We start from the raw sequence: 21,423 nt of genomic DNA, 5'->3' as shown, positions 1-21,423 counted from the left end.
TGGAGTCAGGAAGACTCATCTTCATGAGTTCAAATGTGCCCTCAGACACTTTCTAGTTGTGGGACCCTGAGCAAGTCACTTAACCCTGTTTGCCCCAATTTCCTTGTCTGTAAAATGAGCTGGAGAAGGAAATGGCAAACTTCTCCAGTATTTTTGCCAAGAAAACCCCAAATGGGGTCACAAAGAGTTGGATACAACTCAACAACATATAGTGTATTAAGGATTCCAAAGAACTTTACATACATATATCACAATAAGCCTCTGATGTAAGTTCTATTATTATCCCTGTTTTATAAATGAGGTGACTGAGGTCCAGAGAAGTTAAGTGACTTGTCCAGGGTCACACAGCAAGTATATGAGGTAGAATTTGAAACCCTGCACTTTAAGCAACATATGACCCTGCATCTATGTATTGTGTCAGCATTTTTGTTTAGCATCATGAGACGGACAAACAAAAATACATCTGAGGCTGTACTGAGTGGGAGAGAAAGAGTAATATATTTGGAATCAAAGGACTTGATCTGAATTCCAACCACTTTATATGTCAACTAGGGCAAATCATTTAAGTTGTCTGGGCCTTGGTCCATTTGTTTGTAAAAGGAGAGGATTGGACTAGGTAATCTCTAAATTTCCTTCCAGCTCCAAATTCTATGTGCCCATCATTCTTATTAGAATTTTCTGAAAGGCTCTGAGTGGCTAACAAAGGCTCTGTCATGGTACCATCTCAGAAAAGTCTATTTTCATTTATGGAGTTAAGTAATTCAGTTTTCTCCCCCTCTGGGACCTTTTTGTTCATTCCACAAGCATGTATTAAAACTGCCTACTATGTGCCAAAGACTGTGCTAGATAAACAAAGACAAAAAAAATCCCTGCTGTTAAAGATTCTTTTTGGGAAAAACAATATAAATTCAGATAAGTTAATACCAATTACACACCAAGTAAGTCAAAAACAATTTAGCCTCTCCTCTATCAGTCACCAAAATATCACAGAAATGAATGGTTCTAAAATAAGCTATTGCAAGCCTTTATTAGATATGTGCTTTGCTTTGTTGCATGTGTAGGTGTCCTATATTTGGGGTTGAAAGTTGTTAATATTAATGAGGTTACTGCATTAGCAGGCCATGTCAAAACATATTCACATTTGCAGCTAAAGAATATATGTTTTGGTCTGGGGTTTATTTTCCTTTGCCCCTAAATATGTCTTGCAACCAGTAGGCACTCAATAATAATGTTGAATAAATGGATAAACTTGCATTTTCTTTTAAGATTATGACAAAATAGTAGCATCTTAATGCCTTGTTTTGGCTGGAGTTTCAAAGGATAATGCCAATTTCAGAACATTGCTGTAAAACACTCTAATTTTAGTGCGGAAAGGGGAAATTTGTTATTTGTTAGTTTCTAAAAGCAAAAATAGCACATCAAAAAGTAGAAGAGGAACTGTAAAACTTTACAGGGATGGTGTGAGGATGAATCGTTGTTTGTTTAAAAATACCTTCATATCTCTCCTGCAAATGTATTTTATGCATATTTTAATCACACAATTCAAAGTCTGTTTCTTAAAGTCTGGATTAAATATTAGATATTTTAAACTCCCCAGAGAGTATTACTGTGTAATGTTAATTAAATTGGAACACCGGTGGAAAGAAAATCCAGTTTCAGTGATAAGTTATTACTTTGCTTATCCCTTTCCTAGGATTTAATTCTTTTCTATCTCACAAACTTAACAAAACTTATGTAATTAAAATGTTTATAATCATTTGGGAAATACTGAAAAACTGGGCATTATGGTAATAATGAGTAAAACTGGAATAACACGTTTCTGAGCAACAGAATATAAATTCAGGCTAAATTTGCTTCCATCTCCTCTAGAACAAGGGGACAGTTGAGACTGAGACTCGAATCTTGAGACATGGGGTAACCGACAAAGGGTGGGTCTGACTCACCGAATCACTTTTCACACTATCGCCATGCAGGCAAAATTACCACTGACTAAAATTGAAAATCACTGACAAAGGCTCCTCTTGGACTATCTGAAAGAGTCCTAGGACTGACTCGGCTTAAAGGAACTAAAACTGAAAACCCTCAATCTCACCCCAAATAATCATTCTGCACCCTGTCTGAACCTTGGGCTCTCTATCCCACCCACAGGCGGGGGCTGTCCCTCTACAGTGAAGGATAGCCCACAAAAAAATCTCATTACTCCCCCCATTCCTTCCCCATCTCCATCCCTATCCCCATCAGCACTCCATCATGCCTCAGGGGTCTGAAGGAGCCTCTGAGGCTTAGCCTTGGTGTTTTGGGCTCACAGTTTTTTGGGGCTATTTACATGCTCTCTAAGAGCTTTCTATGGGGAAATTCGCAGTGTTTGATTAGTCCAGCCATGGAGGGGAAGGGGGGAAGAGGGGGAGGGAGTAGCCAAGCTTTGGTTGCCACGGCAACTGATGGCAGCACCTTCTAGTCGAAGCGTGTGTGTGTGTGTGTGTGTGTGTGTGTGTGTGTGTGTGTGTGTGCGCGCGCGCGCCCAGAGCCAAGGCGGGACCGGGAGGAGGAAAGCTGGGAGCCTCCTTCACACCTCCCCCCTCTCCAGGCCTCGCTTTGTGCTCTCCCAGCAGCAAGTCTGGACGGGCTTCGGCTTGGGGTGGGTCTCGAAGAATAACGGGTGCTTGCTTTCGGACAAGATTTCATGAGAAGAAATGAAGAGGGCGTTCCCACGCGAGGCTGTCTCTTATAGCTGTTATAGGAGAAAATTCTCTTTACACGTTGGCGACCATAGACAGCGAGGCGGAGGGAAACGCAGTGTCATCGCGGTGTCCTTCGAACACCTCCCTCCTCCCTCAACCACGCCACTAGAAGAGCTTCCTTTCCCTCCCTTCTCTGTTCTTCCCTCTGCACTCTCCTTTCCTTCTGCCTACAATTTAACGGACTTTCCCGTGGAGGCGAGAAAGGCCGCCTTTCACTCGCGCGGGGACTGGTGTCCAGTGCACGATCCAGGCCCTCGTATAAGATGCCACGCCCAGCGCGCTATGCAGCCCCTCTAGGAGATGCTGCCTCTAGCGCGCGCCTGCTCTCCAGCGCGCGGTTCAGCCCCTGGCACAAGATAGTACGGCCTAAGCTCGACGCAAGCCCCTAGAGCGTGGCCAAACGCCCTGAGCGCGATGCAACTCTTAGCTGACCCGCGTCCGGCGCGCGGCCCAGCCCCGAGCACCCGCTACAGCCCCTAGCGCGCGGCCCAGCGCCAGCGCAAGATGCTGCAGTTTGCTCTAGGCCAGACGACCGGAGCGCGGTCGGACGGCCCGAGAGGTTTCCAGGGAACACTGAGTTGGCGGGGAAGCGGCTGGGGGAGGGCGGGATGAAGCCGAGGTGAAGAAGCCATTAAGTCCTCCCGACGCCTCCCTCCCACCCCCACCTTCCCTTGGAGGAAAGCTTCTAGGCCATGGAGCAAGGCTGGGCCCTGCTCCCTTCGGTGTTCCTGTACCTTGCTGGAGGTACGCCAGGATAATATCCTATCCTTCAAAGGAGGAGACCACATCTCTTACACCTCTTGGGATCCCAGACCTCATCCACCCTGGAGTTTTTTTTTGTTCATTGTTCCTGGATGGGGTTTTCTTAAAGACCAAAGTTTCCTCTCCCCCATTTGACGGGACAGAGGCACAAGAGGGGGGAAGTGATTCGGCCAAGGTCACACAGCTGATTAATGGCAGACCCGGGATTAGATTCCTGTGATACTAAATCCCTTATTCATACACTACTGCGGATTAAAATATTACGGTATCCTGCTTCAGTTTGTTGGCTTCCTCGCCTCCCGGGAGCCCTACATCTCACTAAAGAGACCTTGTTGGCTTCTTTCCTCAGGAGTAGGAGAGCAGCTTTCTGTCCCAGAAATCAAAAACTACATTTATGGCAGCACAGGACACCCAGGTAATATGTGAGACATTTCCCACTACAAGATGCTAAGTCCCACAAAATCCAGCTCTATATTTTGATAATCTTTCTTACAGTATTGACTTGAAATGGAGAGAAATTGTCCTTACTTTTTGATATAGAGGGGGAAACTGAGACTCAGTGAACTTGACAGTAACTTTCCTAACTGTATAATAACCCAAAGTGTCATAGCTTGGTCCTATTGCTAAATCTGAAACAAAGATGTTAGTAACAGACTTTGGTTATCATCCCAGACCTTCCTGCATTCCCATTTATTACTCTAAACAAACAATATGGAGGGGGCATACACTTGGACACAAAATTGTCATTAGGTCTAACGATGAGAATCTATAAGCATCTTACCCTGGTTACTTTGTTCCTTAAGGAACAGTGGGGGGGGGGAGAAGAAGAATATCCACAGCTTAATAAATGCAAAATATATACAAAATTAATTCAAAGTAATTAGGGTAAGATAGTACCAAGGTGGGGGAGGGGAATCAGGCTTCCAGTAGCACTAGAGCTGATCTTTGGGGGAGCCGGGGGTTACAAGAGGTGCAAGAGGAAATGTATTCTGGTGGGGGTGGGGGAAGGGTGTAACATTTGCAAAAAGGCCCAGAGTTTGGAGATAGAATGTTTTCTAAAGGGAAACAGTAAGTGGGCTAGTTTGTTTGAATTGTAGAAAGAGAAAGGAATGTATTTGGAAAGATAGGATGGAGTTAGACTCTAGACTTTAAATGCCAGAGAGAGGAGTTTTTATTTTATCCTATAGGCAATAGGGAGCTACTGTTGTTTACTGAGCAGGCAAGTCATAGGATCTGACCTGTTCATTAGGATTATCAATTTAGCAGATGTGTGGGGGATGGGGAGAAGCTGGATTCAGGGAGACCCATCTCTATTGGCTTAGATGTTGAAAGGAGTTTGTTTTTCTTTGGAAACATTTGATTTTTAGTACTGAAGCACTAATAATTTACTATGGTAATTTAAAGACAGAGAAGACCTAGGTAGTTTTATGTCATTTTACTATAATGCTAAGTGCTATTTACTTTTTTTATTCTACATTAGTGAAAATCTATGTAAAAATGCATGAAAATAGTCCATTTCTTATCTGCATGGATATGGAGCTTTCTCAAACAGAAATAGTAGACCCCATAACTTTGTGGATGGGACCAAATAGAAAGCATTTGAAAGGCAAATTACTTGAGTACATCTAATCCAAGCCAGTCCATTTATTAAATGACTGCTGTATCCAAGTCACTGCATCAGGCACAAGGGAAATAGAGACAAAACTAAAAACAAATTGCCTTCATTTTTAATAATATTTACATTTTTAAGCACATTGGATAGAGAAACATACGGGTAGTAGGAGTTTAACCTGTTTCACTTGCTCTGCTTGACCTAACTACTTGTGTGAATGTGAGCAAAGTCAGATTCCTCATCTATAAAATGAAGAGGATAGACCAAGTGATGTCTTAGATACCTTCCAAATCTAAATTCATAATTCTACGATCCTCTGTCCTTGGGGAAGTTATCTTATGTTTTGATTTTCTTTCTGCAAACCCTTGGGTGGTGGGAACACTGGTAACCTACCTCCGCAAAATATTAGGGATTAGGCGATGCTTCTAGTATTAAGTATTTAAGTAATAAGGGTAATTTTTTACCCTCTAAATACCACACAACCCACAAGGGATCATAGGAGTTTTGAATGGTCTAGGTTTACTTTATTCATGGAGTCCTCCTATCGTATCTTAAACTGGCTGTTGTTTTTGCAAAAATATACATGCCTTGATTATTTGGTTGTGTGTTTAAAAAAAAAATTCAATTCTGTCTGTTATCCCAGAGCAACGCAAACATCCTCCATAGAATACCTTATGAAAACAGTGTTCCATTCTTACAGTTGATAAAAAGGAATGTTTTTCACTTTATTTCAGTTATGTTACTGCAGAATCTGTTCATTTACTTCTTGCTATATGTTTGACCTGATTCTGTGTAACAAGTAGTGATTATTAACTGTTATCAAAATGTTTGACCTATCAGAACAGTTTCCTGTAACTGTCATTGTGTGTGTGTGAACTCTCAAGTCATATGTGAACTACCATGGGATAGATCATTTGTAGAGAACAGTAAATATGTAAAGCTATTCTTGTTAACCTATTTTTTTTCTCTAAGTTTTTTATATTATATAGCTAGTGAGAGGCCAGATGGGATAGTGTATAAAGAGACCTAACCTCAGAATCAGGAAGGCCTGGGTTTGAATCATGCCTCATAAATTTACTAGCAGTGTAACCTTGGGCAAGTCACTTAACCTCTCTGTGCCTCAGTTTCCTCATCTGTAAAAATTAGGAATTTGTACTTGATAGCCTTTTAGATCCCTTCTGGCCCTAAAAATATGCTCTTATGATCCCTTTACATTATCAGTAAAGAAAAGGAAATCTAGTATGAGTAAGGGACTTGTCCAGGGTGACATGGGCAGAGCTAGATGTGCAGAAATAGATGGATAGAGCGCTAGGCACTGGTTCTAACAAAAATGAAACAAGACACAGCCCCTGCCTTTAAGGAGCTTGCACTCTAATGGAAAGGAATAAGATAAATAATACATTATAAAACAACAACAATAACACGCTATAATATGATAACGCACAGGAGATGTTTGATCATAAGAGATGTGAGAAGGGAGAGATTATTTCAGGAAGGGTGAATCAGAGGAAGTTTTATGGAGGAGCTGGCATATCAGTTGGTCCTCACAGGAGGGGATTTCAATAGAGAAGAGGGAAAGAGACAATTTCAGGTTTGAAGAAGAACGTATGCTAAGGCCCAGGTGCAGGAAAGAACAGGATAAGATCAAGAACGTTGAATTTGCCTTTTGGTGGTGGTGAGTTTGATGCCTTATGTTTTTTCACTAAAGTCACCAAAACCCAGAACCCTCCCTATAACAAAGTGTTAATTAAAATTGACCAACATAACATAGGTCTAATAACAATAATGATAGCTAGCATTTATTTAGCCTTTAAAATATGCAAAGCACTTTACCAACACCATCTCATTTTATCTTCACAACAATGCTAGGAGGTAGGTGCTATTATTATCATCCCCATTTTATAGTTGAGGAAACTGAGACAGACAAAGGTTAAGCGATTTGCACTGAGGCTAGATTTCGGTTTCTTTACTGATAATGTAAAGGGATCATAAGAGCATATATTTAGGGCCAGAAGGGACCTAAAAGGCTATCAAGTGCAAATCCCTAATTTTTACAGATGAGGAAACTGAGGCACAGAGAGGTTAAGTGATTTGCACAGGGCCACACAGCTAGTAAGTGTCTAAAGCCAGATTTGAACGTGGGTCTTCCTAATTCCAGGTCCAGCACCCTATCCACTATGCCACCTAGCTGCAGTATACCATACCCATAGCCACCCATCTCTGAGAGGAAGGAAATACTTCATCATCTATTCTTTGGGACCGAGATAGCACTTATTCTGACATCACTTTTGTTTTTGTTTAAATTATCATGGTCATTGTCTATGTTATTCTCCAGGTTCTGCTTTCTATATATCAATTGATATGTCTTACCATGTTTCCCCAAATTATTCATATTTATGACCTACAGAGCAATAAAATTCCATTATATCATATACCTACCACAGTTTGTTCAGCCATTCCCCAATCAGTGGGTCCCACTTTGTTTCCAGTTTTTTGTTTTGTTTTGTTTTAGGCTGCAAGAAAAGTACTACTGTGAATATTTTTGTACAAATGGAACCTTCCTTTCTGTCTTTGACCCCCTTGGGACATATGCCTGATAGTGGGAACATTGAGTAAAAGGGTAAAAAAAGTTAAATGACTTTTCCTGTGTAATTTTAAAGTAGAAATAGTGAATGTTAGCTGTATAAACCTATAAAGGTAGTTTGGATTGTGGTCCTGAATCCCAGGTGAAGGAACAGGTGTATCATTCAGTAAGCAGAGGATAAAAACTAAAGGTTTTTAGCAAGGGAATAATGAGGAAGAGAAATGAGAGAAATACAGATTGGAGAGAATAGAGACTGGGGACAGGGAGACAAGTTAGGAAGCTTGTAATAGTCCAAGTGAGAGGTAAGGAAAGTCTAAGCCTTTGGAGTTGAAAGTCATAGAGACTGTAAAGGTCAAAAAGACAGAATTTGGGAACTGATTGGCTATGAACATGAGGAAGAAAGAAGAGTCTTGAGCTTGAGTGACTGGGAGAATTTGTGATGTCATTAACAGCAAGAGAGAAGTTAGAAGAGGCAGATTTCTCAGAGATTTATGGTACTCCAGAAAAGTGTAATTCCTATCTAAATTAATTGTTGTGGCGGTGGTTTAGTCATTTTCAGTCATGTCCAATTCTTTGTGACCCCATTTGGGGTTTTCTTGGTAAAGATACTAGAGTGAGTTGCCATTTCCTTTTCCAACTTATTTTACAGATAAGGAAACTGAGGCCAGCAGAGTTAAGTAACTTTCCCAGGGTCACACAGCTAGTGTTTTGAGGGCAGATTTTAACTTATGAAGATGAGTCTTCCTGACTCCAGGCCTGGCACTGTGTCCACTGCACCACCTACCTGCCCCATCTGAATTATTGGCATAAGCAGGTAAAATTAACTTTTTTTAGGAAAAGATTCAGTATCAAAGAAATCTAAAAAATAAAAACTGTTACGATACAAAACTATCCCTAGTTACAAGACCTATTTTTTCTGTAAATATAGCAAAATTTCTGTAATACAGCAAAATCAAGATTGTACTGGATTTTGTTTAGTAAAACTGATTCTTTGATACTGTATTTACATGTATCATTAGGTTTTGAATCAATTATGTACTTAATAACTCTCAAATTTGGTCTTTCTATTTAGAGGAAAATCATATAAACCTAACTTCAACAGGAAAGCTAATGATTATAAATTTTCAAGAATCTGTGTCTGGATCTTATATATGTATTCTTACTTATAAAATCATCAGCGAAGAAACACAAAAAGAACAAGAGCTATATAACATATACATTTATGGTATTTGGTAAGTATATAAAAGCATTTCAATCAGTACATATGAAGCTTAGTTAGTTGTGTGATTTCAACATTTAGTGGAGCCTATTAAACTATAATTATAACGTAGAGTATGACTGATCTACAGAAGGGGCAGCTAGATGGCACGGTACATACAGTGCTAGGCTTGGAGTCAGGAAGTTTCATCTTCCTGAGTTCAGATCTGTCCTCAGATACCTATTAGCTGTGTAACCCTAGGCAAGTCACTTAACCTGGTTTGCCTCAGTTTCCTCATCTGTAAAATGAGCTAGAGAAGGAAAAGGCAAACCACTCCAGTATCTTTGCCAAGAACACCCCAAGTGGGGTTAAGAAGTCGCAAATGACTGAAACAACAGAACACCAAAAATCTACAGAACATTTAGATGTGTTTACCCAGTCAAAATCTTAACTTATTATCAACTAAATTTTTTTATTGCTGAAACCTTCCCTTCACATTGGCTTAGTGGACAGGATAAGTTGGTGCGATAAGAACAGAAAATCTGTCTCCAAAAATTGCTAAAAGTGCTAAGATATTAATCCCAGAATCTCCTGACTTTAGAACTCTGGAGCCAGGTCATTGCCAAGGATGGAAAAGTTCATTTTTCAGGTTTCCTTGTCACTGGCCTAGGCTAAGGGAAGAAAGCGTTAAAGTGTAAGAAAGCCTCCAGCAACTCAGGAGCTCACCCAGGCAAACATGCATTGCCTGCCATGATCTTGCAGCCACCATTGCATTTATGGGGGGGGAAGAGAAATAGATAAATCACTTCCTCATCCTAGAAGTCCAGGAGAAGGAAAAGTACACACAAATTAAAGGGCCCAAAAGAGGGCTGAAGAGGGAAGCCTCACTCTTAAAAGACTAACTCCCAAGGGAAAAGGTTCCTGAACAAGAAACTGGTAACCCTGCCTCATACCTCACAGTAACCAGTCATTTTCAGTGCAAACTTAGGCATTGAGGACCAGTCAGAAAGGAAGGTTCTTGTCACCAAAGTTTTTGGCACTGTCAAATGGTTCAACATTGGAATCTGAGATGATTTTATCATTGGAAACGACCTTAAAGAAGAGGCATTATGGGGCAGCTAGGTGGTGCAGTGGATAGAACACTGGCCCTGAAATCAGGAGAACCTGAGTTCAAATCCAACCTCAGACTAAACACTTGACACTACTGTGTGACCCTGGGCAAGTCACTTAACCTCAGTTGCCTAAAAAAAAAATTTTACTAAAAAAAAAAAAGGCATTACTATCTGCTTTATCACCGTGACCTGAGGAACATGGAACTTTTTCATCTGACTTGTATCTGAAACCTTTCATATGTGTTGTCTCCTAAGTTAGAATGTGAGCTACTTGAGATCAAGGACTGTCTAACTTTTCTAGGTGTATCCTCAGCACTGAGCACACTGCTTTGCACATAGTAAGTGTTTAATAAATATTTTATTTATTCAATCAATCAGGAGTTGCTGTATCATCTCGGCAAGGCATAAGTCTTTCAACAGGGGACCAGAGCACATGTCCCTCAGAAAGGAGCCAGAGCACATGACCAGCTCTGTGGGAGGTGTGCCATGGAAGGAATTCCAGAAAATTAGGGATTCCTCTGATTACCACACTCAGATCCTTTTTAGATCTACAGGCAGAAAATAATCATCATTTCACAAGATTGAGCTGATAGCTGTAATACTATTCTGCTAATTCCAAAATCACCCTCCCCCCAATATAATTGTTCATTTCCACAGCCCTGTTTAAAGGAAATAATGGCAACTGCAAATAGGGGTGTATAGTTTTGTTTCTTCACTACTCCATCTCTATTTCAGAATAGGCCTGTAAGTACAGAAAATAGCCGAGGAAAAAAAGTGAGGAAAGCTCAGTGTTGTTAATAGTCTTAATAGAGTTTACTTTTCTTACCAATTTACCAATTGCCAACTTACAGAAGGAACTTGCCTGTTTTGTGCTAGGTAAGTAATTACTTAAGCCAGGTGAAAAGAATATAACATCCCCCATAAAAGCCCCTTTTTATAACAAAAAGTTACACAAAACTGACCAACAAAGTGTCCTCTTATGTCAGCGAATGTCATAGTCCACTGCCATGGCCTTAGCCTCTATACTGATAGGAGGCAAGTATGTTCTCTGGGACAAAGACTGTTTTTTTTTTAAGTTCCAACTGCAGTTTAGTGTTGTTTACATTTACATTCTTATAGTCATTATATATTTTGTTTCCCTGGTTCTGCTTTCTTTGCTCTGTATCAATTCCTGTAAGTCTTCTCATTTTCCTCTGCATTCCCCATAGTTATTCCTTATAGCGCAATAATAAGAATAGTGATTTTATTACTGTGACTATTTATGGATCTTGGATGAAGGACAAGGTGCTAAAGCATTTTTTCTGGGTTGGTGAATTTTGTTTATTTGCAACTGATACGTGTAGCAAAGAAAATCATACTGAACATACATTATTCATATATCCATCTGCTTTAGTATACCAGGAATCTGATTATGTATATCAGATGACTGTATGATTTACCACAGATTCTTGTAATGGAAAAAAAATTCTCAGTTCTTCAAATTACTGATGAGGATCTTAAATAAAGTTATCTTTGATTTGACATGCCACATTGAAGAACTATCACATAAATGCCATTTCCTTGAAATTCCAAAACATGGCCTCAAGGATGAATTATTTATAGCCTTTCAAGGTAGAATTTTTAAAATATTTTATTTAATAGGTAGCATAGTCTTGATCTATAACAAACCATTGAGTGGCATAATTACTACTAATAGCTACGCAATGGAATTTGTTGAATAATTTCAGTTGTGTCCAACTCTTCGTGACCCCTTTTGGGGTTTTCTTGGCAAAGATACTAGAGTGATTTGTCATTTTCTTCTCCAGCTCATTTTACAGATGAGGAAACTAAGGCAAACAGAGGCAAGTGACTTGCCCAGGGTCTCACAGCTACAAAGTGTTGAGACCAGATTTGAACTCAGTAAGATGAGTCTTCCTGATTCCAAGTACAGTGCTCTATTCACTATGCCACCTAGCTGCCCCTATGGGGTGGAATACTGCCTGCTAAGTTGTGTCCTCTAAATATTATACTTAATATTGAATGCTATAGGGTATGGGTAACAAATATTGTCTAGCTTTGTAGTGGTTAGAGTTTTTAATCTTAAATTACTATCATTTTCCTCACTGGATTATTTTATTAATTTTGAATTCACTTGCTTCAGATTTTGATATATTGTTACCTACACTTTGCAAGACAACCTGATTAGAATATAACCTATAGCAGTGCTGTTGATAGTTACCATATTACTGCATTTGCAAAATTATATCATTTTAAGTAAAAACTATGGTGTAGTGAGAAGAGGGCCAGAGCTGGTGTCAGAGGGACTAATGTATGAATTCCAGTACTGTTACCTACTATCTACGTGACCATGGTTACTTATGTCCAGAGCCTCAGTTCCTTCATATGTAAAATGAGACTGGACTACTTGATCTTTGAGGTCCTTTCCAGCACTAAATCCCTAAAAGAACTGACCTGTAGTCTGTACCTTGTAGTTTCTCTCATTAATGCATAGGTGGAGTAAAAGCACCGTTACCAATGGTTACTCAGAACAGCCTCCCTTTGGAATAGGTGATGTCACCGTCCTTGTTGAACCCACTATTTTTTTCTTTCCAGTAAGATCTTTTCCACCAGAGTGGAAAGCAGCTTGCAGAAAACTTTGTTGACTGTGAAGAAATCACTAACAGTAAAGTTCACCAGGTGGGAATTTCAGTACAAGGTTAAAAAAAAAAAGTGAAAATGATGGTTCATTTGCATATTAAAACCAGCTAAATTTCTTTATTAATTAAGTCCATTTTGAAACTTTCTGTTTGCATAGCAGCCTATGCTAATTGTCATAGCAACATTTGAAGGACAAGTAGATTTAAAGCAGGTCCTCTTAAGATTAAAAAAAAAAAAAGCTCAAATTACAAGCATTATTATCTTTTATTCTTGGCTTTCTAAAGTAGTCCTGGGAGGTGTTTATGGGCTGTAGAGCATTCTACATAATTATTTCATTAAATAGGATACATGCATTATCTCATTTGATGAAAAAATGGTATGATGGGCTTTATAATTATTCTACTGTACAAATAGATCAGCATTAACATGCTATATCTTTTTTTTTTTCACATTTCCTAAAAGTTAAACACCTGGAACATAGCATAGTTCTTTCTAATTATACATAATACCCTTAATTTTATTTAATTTTTCCATGAGAATAAGATAGGATTTTTATTCTTTATTCTTCAGATAGTGATGAGATACAACTAGAATAAGCATGATATTATTCTCAGAGGTTATGGATTTGTTCTAAGCATGGGGTATATTTAAATGTGAGGGAACTGAGGCTCAGAGATTACCGTACTTGCCCCTGGTCACATATCTAATAAGTGTCAGAGGCAGGAATCACATTTAAGTCTTCCTAATTACAGATCCAACAATCTTCTTCCCAGTGCCTTTTGCTTCTTTAGCAGAGGAATGATATGATCACGGTGGTACATTAGGAAGATTAGTCTGGCAGTTTGTGTAGAAGATGGGTAATGAAGGGATAGATTGCAGGCAAGAAGACCCACTAAGGGGTCATTATATCAGTGGAGGCAAGAAGATCAAAAACCATAGATTTAGAACTAGAAGTGAAATGAAGGCCTGAGCTTCAGTGGGGAGGAAGAGCTAGATGCAAGAGATAATGTAGAGGTAAAATAAACATTAATCTATGGCTGAAAAGGCACATATTTTATGGGGTACAAATAAGCCGAAGTTTCATGCCCTTTATAATCAGGCCACTCAGAATCTGAAAGGGCCATGCTCTTATGCTTCATCGTCTGTATTACTGCTGCTTACATCCTGTGATTTTATCAGTCAGATTGGGAGAGGCTTAATTATTAAATACTCCCCATATTCAAGCAAAATATTGCCCCTCAGACAACAACACATATACTAAGCTAGGCTAAAAATTTGGAGGGTAAATCTGCCAAGAGAAAAATACATTAAAACCCAAGTAATTATTTTATCCATCTTCTTATTTTGTAGTCCCCTTGAGATCAGTTATTTGAGGTTTTGAATCATCCATGCTACCATGACTCTCCACTAGCATGTAATTCCAATCCAAACCAATAAATATGTACTAAGTGTCTACTATGTGCAAGTTCTAGAAATGCAAAGACAAAAATGGAGTAGTCGCTGCCCTTGGGTAGCTTACATTCTATCAGAGGGTTACAACTTAATCCCAAATAAGGAATACAAGGAAAATTGAGGGATAGACCAATCACCAACGAATCAGGAAAGACTGAGCCTTAAAGGAAGCTAAGGATTCTGGGCTCTGGAAGTGAAGAGAAAGTACATTGTAGGAATGGAGGATAGCTGGTGAAGGAGTTTTGAGTTAGAAAAATAGCTCTTTGTCTAATTTTTCTGGAATGTAGGGTTGTTGTTGTTGTTGTTTGTCCTTTGTTCTCAAAGAGGACCATGACATCAGGAAGATGATGCCATGACATGTAAGTGAATTGGATTGAAGTGAGGGAGGTCTGTGCAAAGTCAGCAGCCTCACTTGCTCCTCCAGAGCCATCTGGGTCCAGTGGCAGGATATAGATCAGGATAACTGGAGATGGCCCCAGATGCAGTAGGAGACCAAAAAAGAAAGAAAGAAAGAAATGTAGGGTGACTAGGAAGTGGAGGAGTATGAGATAAGGCTGGAATAGGTAGGTAGAAGGCAGACTGGGGAGGGCCTTGAGTGCTCGCTTAAGGAGTTTGCATTTTATCTTCAGGGCAGTAGGGAGCCACTGAAGATTTTTGAGTAAGAGAGTGACACAGACCTGTACCTTAGGTACCTTAGATAAATTACTTTGGATGTGCTGAGGAGATAAATTACAAAATAATCATCTTCAAATCATATCAAAGACATTTATAAAATAATGTCTCCTTTAAATAAAATAAAATTTAATAACATGCTTTGTGACCATAAAACATTATATAAATGTGAAGTTATTATTACAAAGGGCTTCCTTCCTGAATTTGAAATACGATATTTACAAAAAATTTAATTTACACTGAGCTCTTCAGGAATTCCTTTATTGTACAAAATATCATATACTTATTCTGTATTTTTTTTTTGTACAGTCTAGTGAAAGGGAAGCACTGGTACAAGCTTTTAATAATTGAGTGTTCTTCTTTGTAGTATTTTCCAAATCTTAGGCAAGAGATCACATAGAAGAATTCTTTCTTAAACAGATATTCTGAAACATGAACTTTACTATATACCAAACATCCGTTATGTTGACCACAGCTCTAAAGTTATACGCATTGATAGCTGTCAACCAGGCTTTGGGAAAAATGATATTCTACACGGTGACTGTGTTAGCTGCTGCGGTAATTATAAAATTAGAATACTTACTTTTAATATGGTATCATCATCAGAAGAATAGATGAATAACTTGGACTTACTGAATTGAATATTGGATTAAACATCTTTCTGCCACGTTGATCCCATGATTTTCTTAAATTTAACTGAAGGAAGTGAAAGTTCATGCTCAGGGTTCCAAATAATGATCTTACTATTAGTATTCATCAATGAGACTCCATTTGTAGTAGACATCATCTAGGTGACTGTACAGTGAAGGGAATTTGAATAGTTCTATCAAGAATAAATTGAGAGTAAGTTCAGTGCATAATATAGGTAGAACATTGTGAGAACACATAGTAAAAGCTAAAATAAAAACTAGTAAAAAAAATCAAGTTAAAATTAGAATATCTGTCCTTTCTATTTAACATTATCTCATCATAGAATTTGAGGCACTATAAGAAATAATAATCTTCAACTGACTGACCAAATGTTCCTCAGTCTAAGAGTTGCGTGAACTAGGTAAGTTGTATTTACCATCAGTGTGCAAATCTACTCAGTATATTTGTTTTCTTTGTAGTGGTTTGTTATCCAAGAATATATAGTCCTGACACTGATGTAACTTGTCTAGCCTGCTTACCCATCCACAGCTATGGAGCTAAAACTTGCCCGTAAACCAAAATCTAAAACTGGAAAATTGGAAGATATAAGGTGAAAACATCATTACTTGGTTAGTAGAGGGGAAGAGAGGATGTGGAAAGAAAGTAAGGTCATCTGTTCACATCAGATTTCACCATAGCTACTGTTAGCCTTGAATCTTTGAAAGAAACTAATTCTGAATGGTCCAAAAGATGGCAAATATGCATTTTCAGGGGCCAGATGATCTGAATACCATGAGAATACAAAGAAAACCAGAATTAGGAGGTTTTTGGTTTGTGCAAGTAAAGAGTCCAGCCACTGCTCTGTACTTTGCTTAAAAACAAATGAAAAATTAAACTAAGGGGCTGTATAAAGTTCAAGAAAAGTAGTGATAGTATGATGAAATTACTATAGAAGCAATATGATGACTTATGCTTGAAATTATGTTGGTAGGCTGGAAATACATATTTCTATAATATGAACAAAAAGTTATTTCTTTTGTTCTTTCTAGTTTTTTTAAATATCCAATTGTTGCAAAATCAGCTATTCTGAAATGGATTTTTTTTATCAACGTACTGACATTCTAAATTGTTTTTCTCATAGAAAAGCTGGGGGAGGTACTTTGCTGATTGAAAGTTATAAATGTGTGATGACTTTTGCTGTTCAATGTGTTTTTCAATGTTGTTGCCCCTTCCCCTTCTTATTTGGATATTAACTGCTGATTGTATTCAGTAATAGTTTTCTTAATGTTCAGTACAATTCAACTACTATTATTAAATCCCTTACTACATGTAAGGCATTGTGCCTAGGGGATTCAAAATCACTTAACTCCAACTGCCTAAAAATTAAAAAAAAAAAGAATTTATACTTTGTTTGATAGACTATGTAAAACTGAAGTTTTTGAGTGGAGAAGTACTGGGATGAGAGTGCTCCATAAGGCAGCAGACATGTCAAAAATTACTTCCACAGTTTCAAATATGGATGACTAGGAAGATGGTGGACAACTGGCCTAAAACTCAAGGAACTCACAATCTGATGGGGTGTGTGGAATGTAAGGTAACAGGTAGACGGGAATAAGGGCCTGTGAAGAGGTTGAGACTAAAGATAAGATTTGAAAGATACAGATTGGTACTAATCAAACCCATAGGAAAGAGTGTAGAGAGAGCAGTGTGTATAGCTAGGGCCTCAATCATTTAAATTCCCATACATGTTTCTATTGACCTCTTAACTCCATGAAGCTATTTAGCATTTCTTTTACAACTTTAGTCATCATGTTAAACAAGTAAAAGAATACAGTTTTAGTAAGGAAATTTGCAAATTGTTCATATTTTGAAGATGGTCACCATTTCCTTCATTTTTTTTCAAAAAATAAAATAAAATAAATAAACTTATTAGTTTATTCCTGTGTTGTAACAATTGGCTACATTATCTTTTCAAAGTTACATATGGGAAATTTACAGCATTTTCAACTCATATAACAGTGATAACAACTGGCTCACTTTTCACCTAGATTTACCATAATATTACCCTGTAAAATAATCTTTGTTAAGTAGGTCACAGACTGAGCCTGCTTGAATCTAAAGTACAAATCTCATGTTTCATGGTTTTGTCCTTTAGCTGTGGGCGAAAATAAAAGATCTTGTCAAAGCATGAAGGAGAGGATTTTTAAAATTTATTCTTTCTGGCAAATAGAAAGTTCGTGTCACCCTTCCCAGATTGAAACAAAACAGGTTCTTATTTGTGTGCTTGTACTATTATCATGCAAAAGCTGAATTTAAATTAGTTAAATTTTAAGAGTCTTTATGTCTAATTGTTAAATTAAGAGCTATTTTGTGGGGTTTTTTTGCTATTAATGTTTATGGCCTTTTCTCTTTAATAAAATTGAATGTACGTATTTATAGAGGCATTCTCTGTATAACATAAGAAGTTAATCTGGTCAGTATATATTGATATTATCTGTATATGAACATCTCTGCGAGTTACTAGCTACCATATACACCAATTATTTTTTAATCATACCTGGTTTCCAGAGCATGTTTGTTCAGGCAGAATGTCATTCTCCTTAAAAATTTAAATTCTAAAGCTTATAAACTCAGAACCTCTGACACTTACCTACTGTATAAGATTCACTGAGAAATTAAGGGTAATTCTTAGGTGTTTGTGTGAATGAGACCTTTTGGCTGTTATTGTGATAGTTAGCAGTAGAAAAAAACCAAGGAATTCTAAAAACATTTCTGCAGTTTCAAGAACTATGAAAATAATACTTGTACTGATATAATTACCCTGGTTGACTCCTCAGTATTTATGAAGTTGGCCCAGCCAAAATACCTTTTAAGTATGTTAGTGTTCTAGTCATTGGTACATGTTTTATAGCTCCACAATATGTTATAAGCCCCTTTAAGGCAGAGATGCTCACCTTATATAAACTTTAGATCTCCTCTAGCACCTGGCTCAGTACTTCTATACTTAGTAGGTTCTTAATAATCATCTGCTGAATTGAATTCTCATTGAGCTAATACCTTTGCAAAAGTTCCTACTGTGTCAACTTTAGAAAGCATTTAAAAAAAATACATCCCTTCTGTTTGGACACAGATATATATATCACTTTATTATAATTGATATCTTTGTGTCTGATATCTTCATATCAGAATGGTGTAATAGATAGAAAACCAGCTTTGATGCCAGGAAGACCTGAGTTTAAGTCCCACCTATGACACAGCCTGGCTGTGAGACCCTGGGAAAGTCACTTAACTATCTAGTGCACTAGATGTAGCTCTTTAAGACTATGAATTGCAAGGAGAATGCTGACCTGTTTTGGTAGAAAGTTTCTACTCTTGGTAGTTCCCTCTACTAATAAAATCACAGGTCTGGTCTGTATCCCCATTCGTTTTTAAATCAGAGGTGCAGGACATTTTTTCCCCGAAGGACCGCCCCTTCCTTTAAAGTAAGAGCCCCACAGAAAAAACTTTCATCTTAATTTAGCTTTTTTAAAATAAGAAACAAAAAATGCGTCCCTTCCAAAAAAAATGCTTATAAAATTGAGAGGGGTAAATTTTAATACACATTACAAAAATGCATTGTACTTTAGTGTTGTACCAATTATCAATGTTAAAGGAGGGAAACGGGACAAACAGAAGCGTGGGGTCAGAGAGAGGGAAAGTCAGGCAGGGAAAAGGAGAAAAGGGACAGAGACCAGAGAAAGAAAAAAGAGACAGGGAATTGAGTTTCCCTGCTCAAAAACTTTAGGTAATTTTTTTGCCATCTGTTGAATAAAGTTCAAAATCCTTAGGCATTCAAGGCCATTCATTTCCTGGTCCTAAGTTTCCTTTCTAACCTGATTATCTCCTACTACTTCTACAAGGGGCTGAGTTGACATCCAGTGTCACATCCAGCTAGATGCAACTAGGTTTCAAACATTTGAGCCTTTCACTCCAACTGGAAAAGCTCTTCACAATCTCCCACACCTTTTCTCATGCTGAAGGGGAAACCCTTCTTGGAATGAATTCTCCTTTCTGTCTGCCTGTCTGTCTGTCTATCTATCCATCCATTCATCCATCCTGAGTCCCAGATCAAGTCCCACTCTTTTCTTAAACCTTCCTTGACCACTACAGCCTACATAAATCCCTCCCCCTTATAACCTTTTCTCATTGTCTCTACCACTTTGATATTTAATCTTACACATTTTAAAAATTATTTTTATTTCTGAGCTTCAGGTTCCTCCTTTAAAAATGAAAGACTTCAGTTAGATGGTCCTGAAGTTCTTCCAATTCTAAGATTCTGTTTCATTTCTGTATGACTTGAATCTTAAGATTATCAGTCCTTGAAGAATGAATAAAACATTGATTAAGCCATTACTATGTGCAAAACACTGCTGGAGATACACATAGAAAAGTCAGATTGTGTTCAGTTATTTTTCAGTCATATCTGCCTCTTAGTGACCCCATTCGGGGTTTCTTGGCAAAGATACTGGAATAGTTCGCCATTTTTTTCTCTATCTCATTTTATAGATGAGGAAACTGAGGCAAACAGCATTAAAGGACTTGCTCAGCATCACACAGCATTAATGTCCCAGGCTAGATTTGAACTGAGGAAGATGAGTCATCCTGACTCCAAGCCTGATGCTCTATCCACCTTGCTGCCAGAAAAGTGAGATAGTCCCTGTTTTTAAGGAGCTCACATTCTAATGCAGGAAAAAACAGGAAGGTTTCAGCTATGACACAGATGGAAAGGTCCCTTGGTCCTTAGAGTGCAGGGACAAAGTAGATGTTAGTGCTTCTTCTTTGATATCATTTCCACTGATAAAAACATAGCAATTTCTTATGCTGATCCATGTGACAGTGCCTTGAGGACTTAGTGGGTACTCCTTTCATGTTCCTCAATGGCACATAGCACCATGCTATAATACATGCCTATAGCAGACACTTCTACGTGTTGATAATTGACAGTATTTTTTTTTATTCTAACCCTTCAATTTTGAAGTTGAGGAAGAGTAACTAGAAAAACTTGAGACTCTGATACCAGATCTGCTTGGGAGATAGGGAGCTTTTTCAAGATACTCCAACTTCCCAGGTCGTGCCTCTCACTTTGGACAGGGTCTGGTGTGAAGAATGAATTAACAAAGAATAAAAACAAGTATTAAGTGTTTATAATGTGCACGCACTAAGAATACAAATAGAAAAGTGAAACAATGCCTGCCCTCAGCAAGTTCCCATTCTAATAAGAGAAGACATATATTCTCTGACTTCAGATAATTTACATAATGTGAAAGAATGAATAAAGCAACCACTGACTTTTCCACTGACCCTTTCCCTGACATCCTGAGCAGTTCTTTAACATTGTATGATGAGGATGGCAATAGCAGAATGAAAATTATCTGCATAACTTTTGCTTATTTTTCATAAGGCATAGCAGGGATTGTTTCCTTCCTTCTTCTTCCTCTCTTTCTTCCCTTTTTTCTTCTTTCTCTTCCTTCCTTCCTTATACTAATGTCCTTCACAAATGTTTGTTGAACTGAACTGTCAAAAAATGTCTTGAGTCTTCTTTTTTTAATTTTTTCTTTTTTTATTAATTTATTTTAATTTATCAACAATCACTTCCATAAGGTTTTGAGTTTTAAACTTTTCTCCCCCTCCCTCCCTACCTTCCTTCCCAAGATGGCATACAATCTAATATAGACTATACATATACATTCTTATTAAACATATTTTCACATTAGTCATGTTGTAGGTAAGAATTAGAACTAATAGGAGGAACTACCAGAAAGAGGAAACAAAGCATAACAGAAGAAAAAAATTGCAAATAGTATGCTTTGATCTGCATTCAAACTCCATAGTTCTTTCTTTGGATGTGGATAGCATTTTCCATCATGAGCCTTCTGGAGATGTCTTAGATCCTTGTATTGCTGAGAGGGGTTAAGTCTATCAAAGTCAGTTATCACTCAATGTGGCTGTTACTGTGTACAACATTCTCCTGGTTCTGCTTACTT

General features: G+C 38.1%; 1 protein-coding gene across 1 annotated transcript; it reads left to right on the top strand.

The window, feature by feature from the left end:
* Positions 1 to 3,284: 3,284 nt before the first annotated feature.
* ZPBP2 (zona pellucida binding protein 2) lies at positions 3,285 to 16,325 on the top strand. The gene is given in 12 exon segments (XM_027873159.1): positions 3,285 to 3,485; positions 3,853 to 3,918; positions 4,984 to 5,109; positions 8,772 to 8,924; positions 9,865 to 9,873; positions 11,403 to 11,465; positions 11,468 to 11,620; positions 12,602 to 12,645; positions 12,647 to 12,685; positions 15,155 to 15,188; positions 15,191 to 15,328; positions 15,880 to 16,325. Coding segments are annotated over 12 exon segments (972 nt in total). The 5' UTR covers positions 3,285 to 3,433; the 3' UTR covers positions 15,975 to 16,325.
* Positions 16,326 to 21,423: the final 5,098 nt, after the last annotated feature.

The sequence above is a fragment of the Vombatus ursinus genome, unplaced genomic scaffold (assembly GCF_900497805.2).
Source record: "Vombatus ursinus unplaced genomic scaffold, bare-nosed wombat genome assembly UNPS02014801.1, whole genome shotgun sequence".
Lineage (NCBI taxonomy): Eukaryota > Metazoa > Chordata > Mammalia > Diprotodontia > Vombatidae > Vombatus > Vombatus ursinus.
Note: the sequence above shows the minus strand (reverse complement) of the source record. Positions and strands in the feature narration are given on the sequence as shown.